The sequence below is a fragment of the Chenopodium album genome, chromosome 25 (assembly GCF_948465745.1).
Source record: "Chenopodium album chromosome 25, dcCheAlbu1.1, whole genome shotgun sequence".
Taxonomy (NCBI): domain Eukaryota; kingdom Viridiplantae; phylum Streptophyta; class Magnoliopsida; order Caryophyllales; family Amaranthaceae; genus Chenopodium; species Chenopodium album.
Genome location: NC_137858.1, coordinates 21,201,172 through 21,217,967, shown reverse-complemented (window position 1 = coordinate 21,217,967; position 16,796 = coordinate 21,201,172). Strand labels below are relative to the sequence as shown.

The window sequence follows — 16,796 nt, the reverse complement described above, 5'->3', positions numbered from 1 at the left end:
AAAAATAAAATTCACCACCCTTAAAACATGTCTAAACTTATTGCGAAAATGGTATGATTTTGTACACCAAACTATCGAAGTAAGCCGATCTTTCCAATTCCGTTCTCATGATTTTGAAGTCCAAAAGCTTTATTCATAGGTGGAATCATTATTTTATAGTTTCCATGGTCCCTAATATCTAGGGGTGAGCAAAAATTCAGGGTACCCTGATTTGGAACCGGAACCTTGTTCGGAACCGCAGGTTCTAAACCCGAAACCTATTGATCAGGTTCCGGTTCCGGGTAATAAAATTAGGAACCTGTTGCAACAGGTTCCGGTTCCGGGTAATAAAATTTTGGACCTAGAACCTGTAGGGTATCGTGTTAGTACATGTTTCCTATAGCGTACATGAAATCGGAACCTATATGATATTAAATATTCTAGACAATTAGTGTTGGTTTGTTATATTTGAAGTAGTTTACTAAACTTGTAAGCTTTTATTGTGAACATTCATTTTTAAAAATATAGATTTGTCACAATTTATCAAGTAACTATTAAACTTACTTTGAAAGACAGGGTACCCTGTTTAGGAACCGGAACCTGCAGGTTCCGGTTCCGGTTCCGGTTCCCAATTCTTAGGAACCTGTTGCAACAGGTTCCGGTTCCGGTTCCGGTTCCTATTTTTAGGAACCTGTTGCAACAGGTTCCGATTTCGGGTACCGATATTTTTACAGGGTACCCTGCTACGATCACCCCTACTAATATCACCGAGGACTGAGGCTCACAGAGCCTTGAATGCTGAAAGCATCTTAAAAATTCAATGAAGATCCTTACCGAAAATTTGCTCTTTAATATTTCCATGGATAAAGAATTATGTATATAATATTTAACATCTTTCAGTTAATAGTATCTGTAATTTCCTTATTTAAATGAGTGTAGAAGGTTAGGGATAATTTGAGTACGTCAAATGGACAATTTTATATACCTATTAATTAAGGGTAAAAAAATGGCTTTTCATGTAAACACCAAATCTTACCCTTCTCAAATAGAGATAGATCATGATATTAGGAAGGAGTATGTTCAGGTTTATGAAATTAATAGTACATTAGAAATACAAGAAGTTTTTTGCCCAAAAAAAAAAATAATAATAATAATAATAATAAAACTCTGTATATCAATAACATTTCTTGTATAGAAAATAAAATATTTTAATGTAAAAAAAATGGGAAAAAAAATGATGTTTATGTACTGCTATTGCAGTCTAAGAAAAATCAAGATCAAAGCATTAAGGGTTGTGTATAAGAAATTATTATGTAAAATATTAGCAGCATCATTTTGTACTAAGAAACTGCCAGCATTACTTTGTACATGTCCTGGTAGGAACTGCAAAAAGGTATGGGCCAATTTCTCTCCAAGTTCGACCTGTGCTTGTGTAGTGAGATGAAGATTATCTGGCTCCAAAGGCAACCCTTTGGCATCGACTGTCACGAGATTCATTAGATCAACTCCCATCTGAGCTTGCCTCACTTCTTCTATGAAACGCCCTTCTCCTGATGTTATGGCTACCTGTATGGAACAAATATTGTAAGCTTCGGCCGTGGCAGGAAATCTCTTGAAAGGCTTAAGGCCTCAAGGAGTCAAGGGGAGGCAGAGTTCTACTTGGCAGCAGAACATATGTTCCTCATATCCATGGTACCTCACATGATTTATTTTCAGTGTAAATGTAATAAAAAGTATCATACATATCATTAATAATTAGGGTGATATATATGCCACCACGCCTAAGTGATTCTCGGTGTAGGTAGTATTACAACCGCGTTATTCCATATTAGCCTAAGTCTACTGAATGTGCCTATTCAATTGAAGAGAGCAATCTCAAAATTTACCTCAATTTATTTATTTATTTATTTTTTTGGTATTTAGAAAGCCACAAGGGTGGGTGGTGAGAATCAATCCTAAAATTTCTTAGAACCGAAAGGGAAGCTCTTACCACTTGAGCTATACCTTACTCGATTAACTTAAATTTCACATTAACACTAATGATTACTTCTTTTTTCTGCCTTGATGAAAAAGATTTATCCATTTTGTTTGTATTAAAGTATTTGTCACGATAAGTTTTTGAATTTTCAAACTTGACAATGGACTATGTCGGTATATCCAAAAATTCACCATTCAATAATAATAATAATAATAATAATAATATACAAATAAATAAATAATAAAAAAATGAAAATAAAAAGAACTGTCAGCTATTATTGCAGGAATATACATTGAGCCCCACCATTGATAATAATTTGAGTAATTTTGTCGAGTTATCATAGATAGATTGGCACTATACCATAATTTGTGGGTGCATACCCGATTTAGTAACCTCATGGTCCTCATCTCCCAATATGAGTCCTATACTCCTATTAGCCTTCCCACAAATTAATGCAGTAAAAATATTAGAACTGTGTCGTTGCCTTGTCAAATTAGTAAAATAAAATCAAGGTGCTCTAAGTTCTTGTGCAAATAGATGTTTGGTTGAGATGAAGTAGTTGAAATCTCATGTTTATTCCCATAAATTACGGGAAATGATTTTGGCACACCCCTAATTGATTTTGGCACACTCTTATGTGAGAATACAGTTTTCTATGCTCTTCTCACATAGGGGTGTGCCAAAATCAATAAAGGATGTGCCAAAATCAATTCCCATAAATTACCTATAACTATCGAGCTACTACTCTGTAGTATTTCCTAGAAAGTTTATAAACATAATTATTTCCCAAAAATAACATTTCTCATGTGAAAAAATACCCCATATGAACCAAACGAGCACACTTATAACGCAAGGCTAATTCTGTAATTAGTAATTATTGTCTACTCAAAGCAAATTGTCAAAATTTGAATGTAGGATTATATAAAAAGTCCATAATGAGTAAATACAAATAATTTAATTGACCTGATTCACATCAAAAATAGTACCGCGGTTGTTGAATATTGGTTTACTTACATACCTGGATAATTGGAAGCATAGGTGATTGAAGGTCAGTCCGAAAATCTAAAAAAAACTTCAACAATCTCCTTTTATAAGCATCAGCATCTTGCTTTAAGAGCGTATCACTCTCCCCTTGATACCAAACCAAAGCTTGAATTGTCCCACCATCACGCAACGAACTCTTTGCCCTTCTAACTAACTGATTATACAAATGACCACCACGAGACCAATGACTAATATTAGTCCCACCCACAGCACAAGGCACCAGCCCCACCTCTGCAATGCCAAAAGATTTCCTCACAACTGCGTGTGCCAACGACATCGCTGGCCCAACCCCACAAGTATGATTTGTATCAATGTCACGGTGAAGCGGCTCCGTGGCAATAACCCATTGATGTTTCGCATTGAGGCGAAGGATTGATGAAGTTGGACTGCAGTCATCGGGCACTATACCGTCCCATTGGTCATTGATCACACCACCTCTTCCCGCCATGTTGCTCTGGCCGGCGAGCAGGATAATGGTTTTGTCATTGGATCTGGACTGACAAAGGGTATGGCCAAGATGAGAGGATAATAGGAAGATCAAATAAAGGGCAGATGAGATGCTGTTGGTGTTTAACATTGTGACGGTTTAGGTGGGTGGGCGCCTCGGTGAGGTGGGGTTAGTCCATATTTAGACTAACTTTAAAGGAATGTGAATATGTGAAAAATAAGCAAATATGATGTTAATTGTTAGGCGGATGTTTCTGGGATTAATGAATCTGATGTTTTTCTTTTTTGAGTGGAAACGTAGATCTAGTGGGCACTTTAAAAAGAAATTAGAATTAAAGCATAGTAGAGTTATTTATTTATAAAAATGGTTGGAATATAGGTGGACCGTAGTACATATCATTGATTGTTAGTTGGCATTTTTTATTTTGTATCTTTATATTTATTTTTTTGACAGGGGTTGCCAATTTGCCATAGCTTAAAAACCTTGTCACATTAGTCGACCTTTTTGAAGCATTTTGTAGATTGCATCTCGGTGCATAAAACTAACACTGTCAAAACAGTTTATCAGTTTGGTTTCGTTTTGGTTTGGAACCGATTAGGTTTGAAATAGGTCAGTATGATATTCGTAATTGGCCGATGGGTTAGTTTTGGTTCAGTCAAAATTGTTATCGGTTTGATTTCGTTTCTTTTGTTTTTTATGGGTTATAAATGGGTTAGTTTGAAACGAGTTAGTTTGAAATCAGGTTTACCTGGGTTGAAATGAATCCGGATTCATATCGATTTGGATTGTAAATAGCTTGAATAGTAAACAGTTCGGATCATAATCAGATTGTGGTTGAAATGAGTCAGTTTAGGAGCGGATTTACCAAAGTTAATGCGGGTTCATGTTCAAGTAGGTTTGGATAGTAAACGATTCATCTCACAGTTGAGTTGGTTTGAAATGAGTCAGTTTGTGAATGGGTTTACCTAGGTTTATATCGGTTCAGATTAATTTGGTGGAATTGAAACGATTCATACATAACGGGTCGATTTAGATCAGTGAGATACACTAATAAGTCGCGGTTTAGTTCACTTTCTTTATGTTCCGGTTGAAATTAGGTTCTAAGCTTTCTTTGAGTAACACTTTCAACACTTTCTTTTCTTATATAATTGTTATTATGAAGTAATGATGCATGAACATATTCTAAAATCAGTTAAGTGTAAAATAAATTAATAGTGAACTAAAAATTAACTTAACTGATACTCTAGTAATAATGTACTCCATAGTAAACATGTGTGAATATTTAGGTGATTTTAGTCATCCCTTTATAGTTCATAAATTTAGGTTAAGATGAAAAAATCAATTCTATTGTGGTTACCAATTTATTAAAGTAAGCGGTTCATAAACAGTTCGATTAATAAAAGGTTTGGTTTGTAAACAGTTCAGTGTGAACGAATTGTGTATGGTTTGATACGATTTCAGTTTAAGCAATTTCTAACACAATTCAAATGTTTTCGGGTAAGAAATTGTTCGGGTTAAAACGATTCGGTTCTTTTTCAGTACGGTACCATTTTAGTTTGGTTTAGAACATGTTCGGTTCGTTAACGGTTTTGGCTCTTCTATGGTATATTATTCAGATTGTTTTGATTTTGGATTTACTACTATTCGATTTGGGTCGGTTTTCAATTTCGAATAATTGGTTTTTAATTGGTTTGGTTTTCATTTGGGTTGGTCGATTTTGGGTAGTTAAATAGTCTCGTTTTGAAATTAAACAATACTACATAAAACACATAAGAGGGTAATATAGTAATTTGACATAAAGACATTTTTTTTAGATTACAATGATATTTCTTTATGGATTACTATGCATGTATATTAGTTCATTAGAGTATAAGTTGTCTTGGTAGTACAATTATTAAAATATCTCACAATGGTATAACATTTGATGTATTATTTACATACTTCCTCCGTTATTTTTAGTTGACATTGTTTGACTTTTACATTATTCACAAAATACTCTTTTACTAGCTTTTAAGATTTATAGCTACGGTAAAATATTGTCAAGTGGGATTGACGTAGGGAAAACTAGGTCGTTGACTAATCCTCCCTAGTGTCAAACAAAATTTATAATCACTTAACAAACTTAAATACAAATATAGAGGTAAGTCAAGGGTCGAACCACTAGGAACGGTTATGTTCAAGTATTTCCAATTAATGCTTAAGCTAGGTCGAAGTCAAAGGTGAAAAGGTAACACTAATCAACTACCTAAACAAACAAAACAAACACTAGGGAACGGGGATCAACATGAATTCATGATAATTAAGCTAATTAGGGAATCAAGCAATGTAAAGACAAATATGAGTAATAAGGAGCGTTCAATTAATCATCCTCATACTCTCTAACATAGATTTCTCTAGTGCTAAACAATAAGAAGAAACATAATCAAATACTCAATCAATTATGATCAAATCCATATCAAGTGGTCATGCCAATCAATTCAATCATGCAATCAAGTTTAGCATCATGGTTAGCTACTCCAATCAAACTAGACAAAATGCAAACCTCTATTAATCAATTTAATTACAACACAAGAACTACTCGATTTCCCATATCAATCTCAATCCATTAATCTTATATGTTTACCTAATCCCTAGCAAGCAAATACTCAAGAATCATCCCCTAATCAACAAGAAAGTAAAATCATCAAACATCAACAAATAATGAAGAACAACTACACTAATCAAGGATCAAACATAAAAATCTAACCAAAGAATATAAAATTAACCAAAGCAATAAAAAGGAGATAGAGTGAGAAATGCTCATTGATTGATTATGGAGATCTTCAATATAATACAATTGTCACCTTGAATCTTCGACCTCTCAAACCACCATTAAAATCCCACACTTTCTCTCTCTAAAACTACTCCAAACCTAACCTATTCTAGAGAGAGAAACTCTCAGCCGAAGCTAAAATATGAGAGAGAATTATAAGTTAGTCAAAAAGATATCTTTCCTAAAGGTATTACAAGAGTATATATAAACAAAGAAGAAAAAATAGACGTCCGTGCCCTCTCCTTTAAATCCCATGGGCACGAAAAAATGGGCACGAAGAAATAACGGACAAGTTCCACGTCCGCGGAGTATTGTGGCTGGAACAAGGCAGCATGAGGGCCGCGCCTGTGGGAAATAGCTCGTGCTCGCGGGTATAGGGCCCCGCCCGCGGGGCTTACTGCTACGATTCTGCAATTTTGGTGCTGAAGAGCCCGCACTCGCGGCGCCTGAGCTGTTACGCTGCTGTCGTGGATGTTGCGGGGATGCTTGGGTGAGCTCACTTGCTTGCTTGGCTCCTGAACTTGGCTCCATTGACTTCCTTGGTTGCACTTGAGTTTCCTCCTCGATAATTGAATCCCGGGAAACCTGACTCACCTCTAAAATAATTCAAAGAAACAAAAAAGCCAGAGAATAGCAAAGAAATGCATAAAATAAAAAGAAAACCTTTAAAAGCATGCAATTTTCTAAACACACACACAAGCATGCAAAAAAAGAATTATTAGCTAAAAACAAGACATAAAAGGCTAAAAACAAGCATAAAACTAAGAAGAAATCCTATCCTATGAGTGCCATATGGCACTCATCAAATTACCCTAAGCTAAACTTTTGCTCGTCCTCGAGCAAAACAAAATCAGACCCAAGAGAAAAAGATGAATTTATTCAAAACAAGAAAAGAAGAGGGGAGATGAGAATATACACTAACTCATTTTTGTAGAAATCACGGTCAATTTTAGCAACTAAAGACAAGCCATTTAAACCCCTAGATTTCCCTAGAGGACGAGTGATGCTCTCGTAAGGGTTTCCTAATTAAGAGATTAACCCGTACCTCTCACAAACCAAACAATCAAGGCAAAGAATGAAAAATAAATCAAAATAAAAAAAATGCTTTGTTATGGAATTTTGCAAATGAACAAGCACAAATGGATGCAATTCTTTCTAAGTAAATAATGGAGTGCACGTTTAAAGATATTCAAGGTTGATTGAAACATACAATATGCTAAGCATAGAAAAATAACAAGACACGATTCACCTTCATCCCAAACAATCTTACCGTGTTCTCCCTACTAGTTTCAAATCCACCTCTAGTGAGCATCTCAATGATTCCTCGAAGGAATCGGAAAAAAAGTTATTTTAGGGCTACTCGACTCTTGTCTATGCAAACCACTCCATAGGCTTGACTCATATCTCCCTCCATCGACTTGTAACTCAACCATAAAGGTCAAAAGGGCTGTCTAAGCTAAGGTTGTAACGTAAAGGCGAAGACGGTAATTGTAGGGAATATATCAAGCATTATCCCAAACTTGAACCCCACAGTGATCATACACTTAAGCATGGTGGCGTCCAAAGGGAAGGAAGTTAGAGCAAAAGAGTCACCAGCAAGTTTTAGGAACTTGTAAACCGTTCACAGAGTGAAGGTTACTCCCCTTAACAATCCATGAGATCGTCAACTCCAAAGGGTCTAGAACCAATAAGGGTTCGGGGATGAGGGTACGAATCCAATCTAAAAAAGAAAGGACCCGCCCTGTAAAATAGGCCTCTACTTTATTCTACTCGTATTCATGTGCGCTTTCTGACTAACATGTAATCATTATATAACCCTAAGCCTGTTTAATCTATGTTGGTTGAATATTAATGCACAAATAAAACTATTATTGGCGATCACTTGAGTTAAAATCATATTAGCCTAAACCAAATTATTGGTTATCTTATTAAGCGTGATTTCAAGTACAAATTCCCTTTAAACTAGCATAAAAGGTGTAATCAAGCAATAATAATATATATAATATCAAGTAACATGATAATAGGACAATAATCATGATAATCATCATAATAACAATAATCATAATCATAACAACACTAAAGCATAATAATAGCAAAATCTTAGGCATGATACTAACAAGATTAATAACAAATCCTAGCATGTCACTAAATATCAAAGATCAAAGCTTTAAACCTAACATGGTACAAACATGATCATAACATGATATTAGAAAGTATTAAAAACATCCGAACATGATACTAGGAATTAAACAAATCTAAGAATGTTATCTACATTGAAATAAATAGGGAGTAAGCTAATTACTTACTTTGAAGCCTCGTCCCTCTTCTAATAACAAAATACACGCATTAGTAAACTTCAATAAAATATAAAATCAAAGAATTAAATTATATAATTGAAATAAAGAGTTACAAAGTATAGACTGGATTTGGGACCAAACCCTTAGAAATTATCAACCTTTCACGTCTAGGGCGAAGGCAACTTCGAACTTGGCTAGGTGTGTCTAGATCTTGTGAATGCGGTATTATGTTTGGTAAAAGCTAGTTTAGAAAGGAGAGAGGGAGAAAGAATAAGTTAATGCTTAAAGAGAGAATAGAGAGAGTTGTGATGGTTGTGGATTGTTGATGATTGAAAACGAAAGTCCAGGGACCCTATTTATAGGAAAATAGTCCGGAAACCGATACAAAATAGTCAGAATTTGAAGAGGAATAAAAATCCACTTTGTCGCAAACAAACTGCTTTGCCGCCAGGCGACAAGCCTTGTCGCGAGGCGACAAAATTGTCGTCCAGCGACAGAAGAATGTTTTAGCGGATTTTGTTTTTATTATATCTTTTGATCCAGAAGTCCAAATAAGGCATATAATATGTAGTTGGAAAGCTCTTGAAGTCTACTTTCCAACCCAATTAGAGTCAGATTATCTTTTGTATATAAAAAGATATGGCCGAAATAGTGAAAGGGTATCAGTTTTGGATAGAGTTTCGTATTTCTTTCATATTTTTTTCGTTATAGCTCGGAATTAATATTATAATACTACCTTCGGTCCAATTTACTCGCAATAAAGGGGTATTATTTGTGAGACATAAAATATTTCTTTGTTGCGAGTAAATTGAAGCGTAGGTAATATATCATTGGAAAGATAATTTCAAGATCTATCCAACGATATAAAATTTGGATAAAGATTATGAAGCACGAAAATAATATCTGACTGTCTTTGAACTTCTTCAAATTCGAATAGAATTAGGATTCTCAAAAGAGGAATTTTATTCAATTTAAAACTCTTTGAAACATAATTATCAACCCTAACTCCATTAGGATTTAAGAGAACCTTCTAGAGTATTCTAGAAGACTATAATAAATCCTAATAGCTTTAGGAATGATAATTAATAATAGGCCCTCCTCTAGATAATTGGGCCGCATGCTAGAACCAAATCGGGCCCAGTTTAGTATTTTGGTCATAACTTCCTCATTATTCATGGGAATTGGGCTTATAATATGTCGTTGGAAAGCTCTTTTGGAGCCCTATCCAACTACACTATTATTGGACCCTTATCATGGACCAAACTAAACTATATAGGCTATTTTCATAAAATAGAGTTGGTTTTCGAAAACAGAAAGAAGGATTTGTAAATAAAAACTAACCGCAACACTGGACTTTTCACACTTTCACTTCATTCGATGATGGTTCAACGCGAAAGGTATTCATCAATGGGTTTGGTTTCGGGGAGACACAAATGGGTGTGTACAGAAGCCCCCACTTTGACTAGGTTTGGAGAAACTTATGTTTCGAAAAAAAAAAGTCAAAGTATCGATAGGGACGGAGATTGATTTAGAACGTTCTACGATCCCAAATCATTCTTGTATCGCCGGTGCCTGCAAACTAACGTTAGTTAAACAGATAAAGAGTGTTAAGAAACGCGTATCTTGCACCATCAAGCACGCGTCTCTGTAGGTAACCGATTTGTTGCATTTTGTTTTGACGACCTTCTACTAGCTATGGAACGCCATCCTACCTGAAGACTGCTACTCTTGTAACTGCATCCAAATTTCGCCGTGAAAATCTTCCGCAAGCTAGGGAACAGTATCGAAGATTTCTTCGCTTGAAACGATCCTCTTCCGCTTGATGACCATTCTCTGCAAGCTAGGGAACATGATTGAAGATAACTTCGCTTGAAACTACCTTTATTTGCCGTGATAACATTCCGAAGAAAATTACCAAAGATCAATGCTTGTCAATCCTTTAAATTTTTCTTGAACTTTGCTGTTGATACTTTGGGTGATGACAACCCTCTTTTCTTTGGGAATAGTTGAAAATCCGATTCAGGGAAAGTTGTCAATTCCACGTAACAATCAATCATTTGAAATGTTGCCACGATGAAGCGACAATCCGTATCTCGGAAAATTTGCCAAAATCCAATTTTTTGTGAAAGGTTGCCAATGCTTCGTAATTATCTATTATAAGAACCATGCTACGATCGACAATCCACATCTTGGAATGTGACTCTTGAAAGAAATCCACCTTGGAAATTTGCCAATGCTATGTGACAATCCTTTTTTAGGGAAATATTGCCGCAATTGACAATCCGCGTCTAGGAGCATTTGCAAAAAAGGGTCAATCGACAATCCTCTTTGGGAAAATTTGCCACTTACTGAAATGAATGACAATCCATGTTGAGGAACCTTTGCCGAAATTTATGATGAATAGTGTCCTACGACAATCCTTTGGGAAATTTTGCCATAGGGAACTAGGTTGACGTGGGGAAAACTAGGTCGTTGGGCTAATTCTCCCTAAGCCAAACAAAATTTATAAACACTCAACAAACCTAAATACAAGTATAGAGGTAAGTCAAGGGTCAAACCCAAAGGAATAGTAATGTCTAAGTGCTTTCAATTATGTGCCTAAGCTAGGTCGAAATCTAAGGGTAAAAGAGGACACTAAAAACTACTAAAACGAAGAAACCAAACAAATATAAGAGCTAGGGATTAGGATCCACAAATAATAGCAATGAACTTAGCAAATTGGAATGGAAATTCGACTAAGTCAAGCAATGTGAGGGAAAATCAATCATGCAACCAAAAGAGCATATCAAGCTATTCTCCTAGAGGTCTAACTAGCGTCAACTACGATAAACTCAAGCTAGGAAACATCACAAGACACCTCAATCATGTAAATGCAAGCCACAAATCAATGGTCCGTATCAATGTGAACTTACAATGCAATCTAGTGCAATAATCAAAGTTAGCTACTCTTTAATTAATCACACACATGCACATGATCAATCAACCAAGTTTAATCACATCATCAACTCCATCAATTATCCCCAATTTACATCAATTCATTACATCATAAGCTTCACCAAATCCCTAACCAAACAACTACTCTAACATCATCATCAATCCAACTAACCACTAAGGAAATCAACAATCAACAATCTAAGAAGAACAAATCCACTAATCAAAGATCAAATATCAATATAAAACCAAACAAACATGAATATCAAAGATCAATCATCAAATTCCAATCAAAATCAAACAATCCAAACATGAATATTAAACAAAGAAATAAATGAGATAGAGTTTAGAAATGCTCTTTGATAATAGAGAAGATATCCAATACAATTGTCACCATTGAATCTTCAATCTCTCAATCACCATTGAAATTCCTCACTTTCTCTATCTAAGATCTACTCCTAAAATTAACCCTAAAACTAGAGAGAGAAGCTCTCAACTAAGATAAGAATATGATCTAATTCTAATATGAAACTTGCTGACAAAAATTGGGTTCCAAAAGGTATATAAAGAGAGAGAAAATCGTCAAAATCCGATCGAAAAAGACCCACGCCGGTGCGGCCGCACAACAGGGGATGTGCGCCCGCACCACCATGGTGTGCGGCCGCACACACATGGTGTGCGGCCGCACGACCCTCTTGAGCGGCCGCACCATCCGCGCGTTCGGCCGCACCCAGCTGGGTTTTCTTCGACTCTTCAAATCTTCAAGCACAAGCGATGCACACATGATTTATGATGGTAGTGAACACTAGAAGTGGCAATAGCTAAGGCTTAATATTGGTGGGCACACACTCCCTTTGGTGGGAGCATCGCATGCGAGCGCAAGAGATGAGCCAAGACTTGGAACTTCCACTTCCTTGCATCTTGAGCTTCCGGAATGCCATGAACTTGATCCTAAATCTTCTTCCACCATAGTGGATCACCAAAATCAAGACCCGAACCTCGTTCAATACCTACAATCACGAAAATAGAGCAAATAAAGTAGAAAAGGCTAGAAAACCAACGAAATGCACAAAAGCTACAAAATAAGAGAGAAAAGGTAAAACTAAGCAACAAAGGATAAAACTAAGCACTTATTAAGCATGAAAGCTATAAAAAGAGGATAGAAAGGACCTAAATGCTCATCAAATGTGTGCCATTTATGACACACATCATAGGTGTATGACAATCCAATCTCGGAAAAATTGACAAAGTTTCTATAAATATATGACAATCCAAAATTGGAAAAATTTGCCAAACAAAGAAGGAACACGACAATCCATGCTTGGAAACTTTGCCAGAGGTGACAATCCAATCTTGGAAAAATTGTTGTTGGAGAAGATACGCGACAATTCACTCTTGGAAATATTGTCAGTTTGAGATGACAATCCAATCTTGAAAAATTTGTCGTTGGAGAAGATGCGCGACAATCCATATTTGAAAATATTGTCAGTTGGGGAGGACAATCCAATTTTGGAAAAATTGTCGTACAAGTGATGTGCTTGCTTTTGAAGTGATGCCTTGGTGCTTGTAATAAGCCAATACTTAGGCGCTTTAAGCTAAGTGAGACGATCATCTGTCAGGTCGATCACTTACTACGATTGTAATCAAGCCGACTACTAAGCATGTCAATTTGCTTGTAGGGGCTAACTGGCGTACCAAGGAACCTAAAACTGTTGTATGAGGTCCGCATAATCCAATATGGGGCCATGTATGTATCTCGTCGCTGTACCGGCGCTCGCCAGAACCTTCTGTCGCCGCGATAATGCTCTGTCGCCAAGCGACAGATTTTGTTGCAAGACGACAGCCTTATCGTCTGGCGTTGGAGTCAGATTTATATTCGCGGTTTTTCGAAAAAAATCCGGGAATGTTTTGGAACGTACCTGCATTTATATTTTGGAATATAGGACTTTTCTTTTCTTTCTTTAAGGTTGACTTAAGACTTAGTGCTATTGCCTGACTCGACGTGTAACTTGATTTACTCAAATTGACTTGTGTGCGTAGACTTTACTCAATGTGATAACACGACATGACTATATGTTTACATGACTCGTGTGTGAATTATGTTGTGATTGTGCCATATGACTCGAAAATACAAAAATTTCCGCCATTTTTCGAAATTTTTGTGGAGGGTATCGACTTTTTCCCGAAAAAGAAAGACACAAACAAGAATCAAAGTGAGTGTTTAAGGGTGCATGTTGAATGATCTTAGTCAAGTGTATGCGTTTGATGCTATCTCTCAAGGTGCAAGGATCGATTTATCCTAAACTATCTTAGTTGACTCGATAATGAAAGTATTTAGGTAACTTAGGCACGAAGGCTAAGCAATTCATATACTTCGTGACGCAATGATGATTATGAGTGATGAGTGATGTTGATATGACAAAGCATGCTTCAACGTTATGTTAAGACTTCATGACAAAGGGTTCCTAAGGGAAGGATTATTTAGTCATGTATTTATGATGTGTGTGAAAGTGACACTAAAGTTAGGCCTCAAAGGCTAAATGATGGTGACTCTTAGGCTAGGTAAGCTAATGATGTAGGGATCAAGCCACCAAGTCTAGCTCTAAATGAATAGGGATGAGCATTGGATATCCCTTGATATGATCATGGTATGAGTGTGTGAATATGAATATGAATGCATTTTTATTACGGCTGCACCTCAACGTGAGGTTGCCTACGTATCCGTTAGGAATCAGGCCGAATGTAGCTTCAGCCGAACCTCGCACAAGTGTGGGTATACCTCAAAAAGGTCTTTTTATGGGTTGTAACGTGGTTAGGCTGAAGGTTAGAGAAAGAAGGGGATAAAGGCTCAAGACCCTAGATAAGCCCCCAAGGTGTGCAATCTTTGAATTTTTATGCTTGAGGTTTTCTCACTTTTAAACTCTCTTTTTGTTTATATTTTTGCTCTCTCTATTTTGCTTTTGCATTTTTCTATATTTAATATTTTCGATAAGTGTGGGCAATCCCGATCATGCGGTCTATCACTCACTTGGCATTCATAATTCTCAGGCACGGTACCGAGCACTCGATAAGAAACGCAATCCGAGACGTGTTCTTATCTAAAATATTTTCATATCAAAGATATTAGAACATTTGCCCTTTTGTACACTTTTAGTATTTCTATTTTTTGCTATTTTTAATCTTTTTAAATCACTCAAGCTTTAGTATTTTGATATTGCATAAATTGCACACTATCCAATCTCGAGGTTACGTAGATATGGGTTGAAAAATGATAGGTCAATCATTAGATGAGGCTCAAAGTGGTTAATCAAGAAAGAATTATATATTTTAAGGGTGAAAGTGATATGATATGGATACAAGAGGTGCCTCTAATCATGGGTATACCATGTGCTTAATTCGGCGTTAATTAGTTTTTTGTATCTTTTTTAATAGATGCAAAGATCATATGAAAGGAATAAAATGCTCATTTTATCAAAGGGAAAAAAGAAAAAACGAATAAAATCTAAGGAAGACAAAGGGTGCCTATGCTAGACTTATTGGGGAAGGGTTTGAAAAAAGAAGAAGAAAGCATGAAATCTTGGTGAGAAGCTTGCCTCGTGTTTTTTCCCATCATTACCTTTTTTTTGGTTGTCAATCACATGACTCAAATTCGATTCAACATGCAAATATGCAATAGATGGGAAGAGAACATGGAAGGGAATAGAAATGGAATGGACCTTCAACTCAAATGACGGAAAAACGACTCATGCATGAACCTAAGACATGGTCATGGTGACATATGTGTGCTAAGACTAATGAGTGTAGATGACATGTTATGACTTGTGTCATGACCACGTGGCTAGACTATATGACCAGACTAAAGCAAATACTAAGTTAAGACCTCCCATATATGCATTAAACTGGACAGGCTGCGGTATTTTAGTCATAACTTTTGACCTGTGACTCTGATTGGGAAGAAAACAACGCCTAAGGAAAAGATAAACTCAGGGATACAGATCCATTGGTTGTACGACTCGTAATTCTTCCTAGAACTCCGGCTATGACAAAAACAAGTTGACGCTTGTGCAGTATACGGGAATAAAATCCGGGTGACTCAAAGGAACTATGACTCGATTTAAGGCATATTCATTAGCTCGAATTAATTAATTAATTAATTAAACAAATTCCTTTAATCACTTGTAAGTTTATTAAGACTTATTTACAAACACAAGTCAAACCAAACGGTTAGTTTAGTCACATATAAGCTATGCACAAGCAAGTAATGCACAAGTAGTCAAGTAGTCACAATATGATGCAATGAGTTTGCAACCTAAACATGGCTCTAGTTCTCTAATGTTCAAGGATATAGGTTAGTCAAAGAGGGTCCATGGTTATGAGTCCGGATGGATCGTGCGAAAGCCTTAATTTTGGAAGGGTTAGCGCGTATAGATTGGATCCGCAAGTTAAAAACTTGCTTCCACGGTTTGGTGGATTCACAAACTTGGATGTACCCGTCGTTGCGAGGAGCGTTCGATTAAGTAGATGGAGCGTGAACCCCCAGAGGGTTATGGCCATATATAGAACACATATGGGTTTCAGAAAAAAAAAAAAAAAAAAAAAAAAAACTCAATAGGAAGTAGAATCGAGCCAACAGTGCTAGAACCAGTTAAAGCAAGAAAGCAGAGTTCTAGCTCGGTATTGGAAGAACATGGCGCCAGACTACAGGGACTGTCGCCACAATAGTACCCTTGTCGCTAGGCGACAGAAGCACTTTACAGGCGACAAGCCCTGTTTTCTGACGCTAGTTCCTACATGCCTCAGCATGTATCTACGTTCTTAGAATTTTCCAGATTTTGCAGTAATATTTCGATTCTAGTTGTGAAAGATATTTCTCGAATTTCCTACATGTAAAAATCCTATGTTTTTTACTCATTTCGAATGGTCTATCCAATGAGGACCATTTTAATGCATATGACAATAATGTTAATCAAAATTACTCACATGAAATACTTAGAACTTTTCGAGTCTCATCCGCTCATTCTAAATCATTGCCAAAATAAATTTCAGGAATCAAAATAGAAATCCTCCCCCGTAGAGTCGCCAAAAATTGTAGGGAATATTTCCAGCATAATCCCAAGCTTGAACCCCACAGTGATCATACACTTAAGCATGGTGGCGTCCAAAGGGAAGGAAGCCAGAGCAAAAGAGGCGCCAACAAGTTTTAGGAACTTGTAAACCGTTCATAGGGTGAAGGTTACACCCCTTAACGATCCATGAGATCGTCAACTCCAAAAGGTCTGGAACCAATAAGGGTTCGGGGATGAGGGT

General features: G+C 36.4%; 1 protein-coding gene across 1 annotated transcript; it reads right to left on the bottom strand.

Annotated features, from left to right (window-relative positions):
* Positions 1–1,014: 1,014 nt before the first annotated feature.
* On the bottom strand, positions 1,015–3,761 carry LOC145615297 (putative carbohydrate esterase At4g34215). The gene is made up of 2 exons (XM_081670361.1): positions 2,976–3,761; positions 1,015–1,545 (listed from the first exon to the last, which is right to left on the bottom strand). The coding sequence occupies exons 1-2, from the start codon at positions 3,576–3,578 to the stop codon at positions 1,231–1,233; spliced, it is 918 nt and encodes a 305-aa protein (XP_081526487.1). The 5' UTR covers positions 3,579–3,761; the 3' UTR covers positions 1,015–1,230.
* Positions 3,762–16,796: the final 13,035 nt, after the last annotated feature.

Excerpts from the sequence above, each read along its gene's own strand:
- LOC145615297 (XM_081670361.1), bottom strand. The coding sequence starts at position 3,578 with ATGTTAAACACCAACAGCATCTCATCTGCCCTTTATTTGATCTTCCTA. Across the intron at positions 1,546-2,975 it reads CTATGCTTCCAATTATCCAG|GTAGCCATAACATCAGGAGA; the intron begins GTATGTAAGTAA and ends TGTTCCATACAG.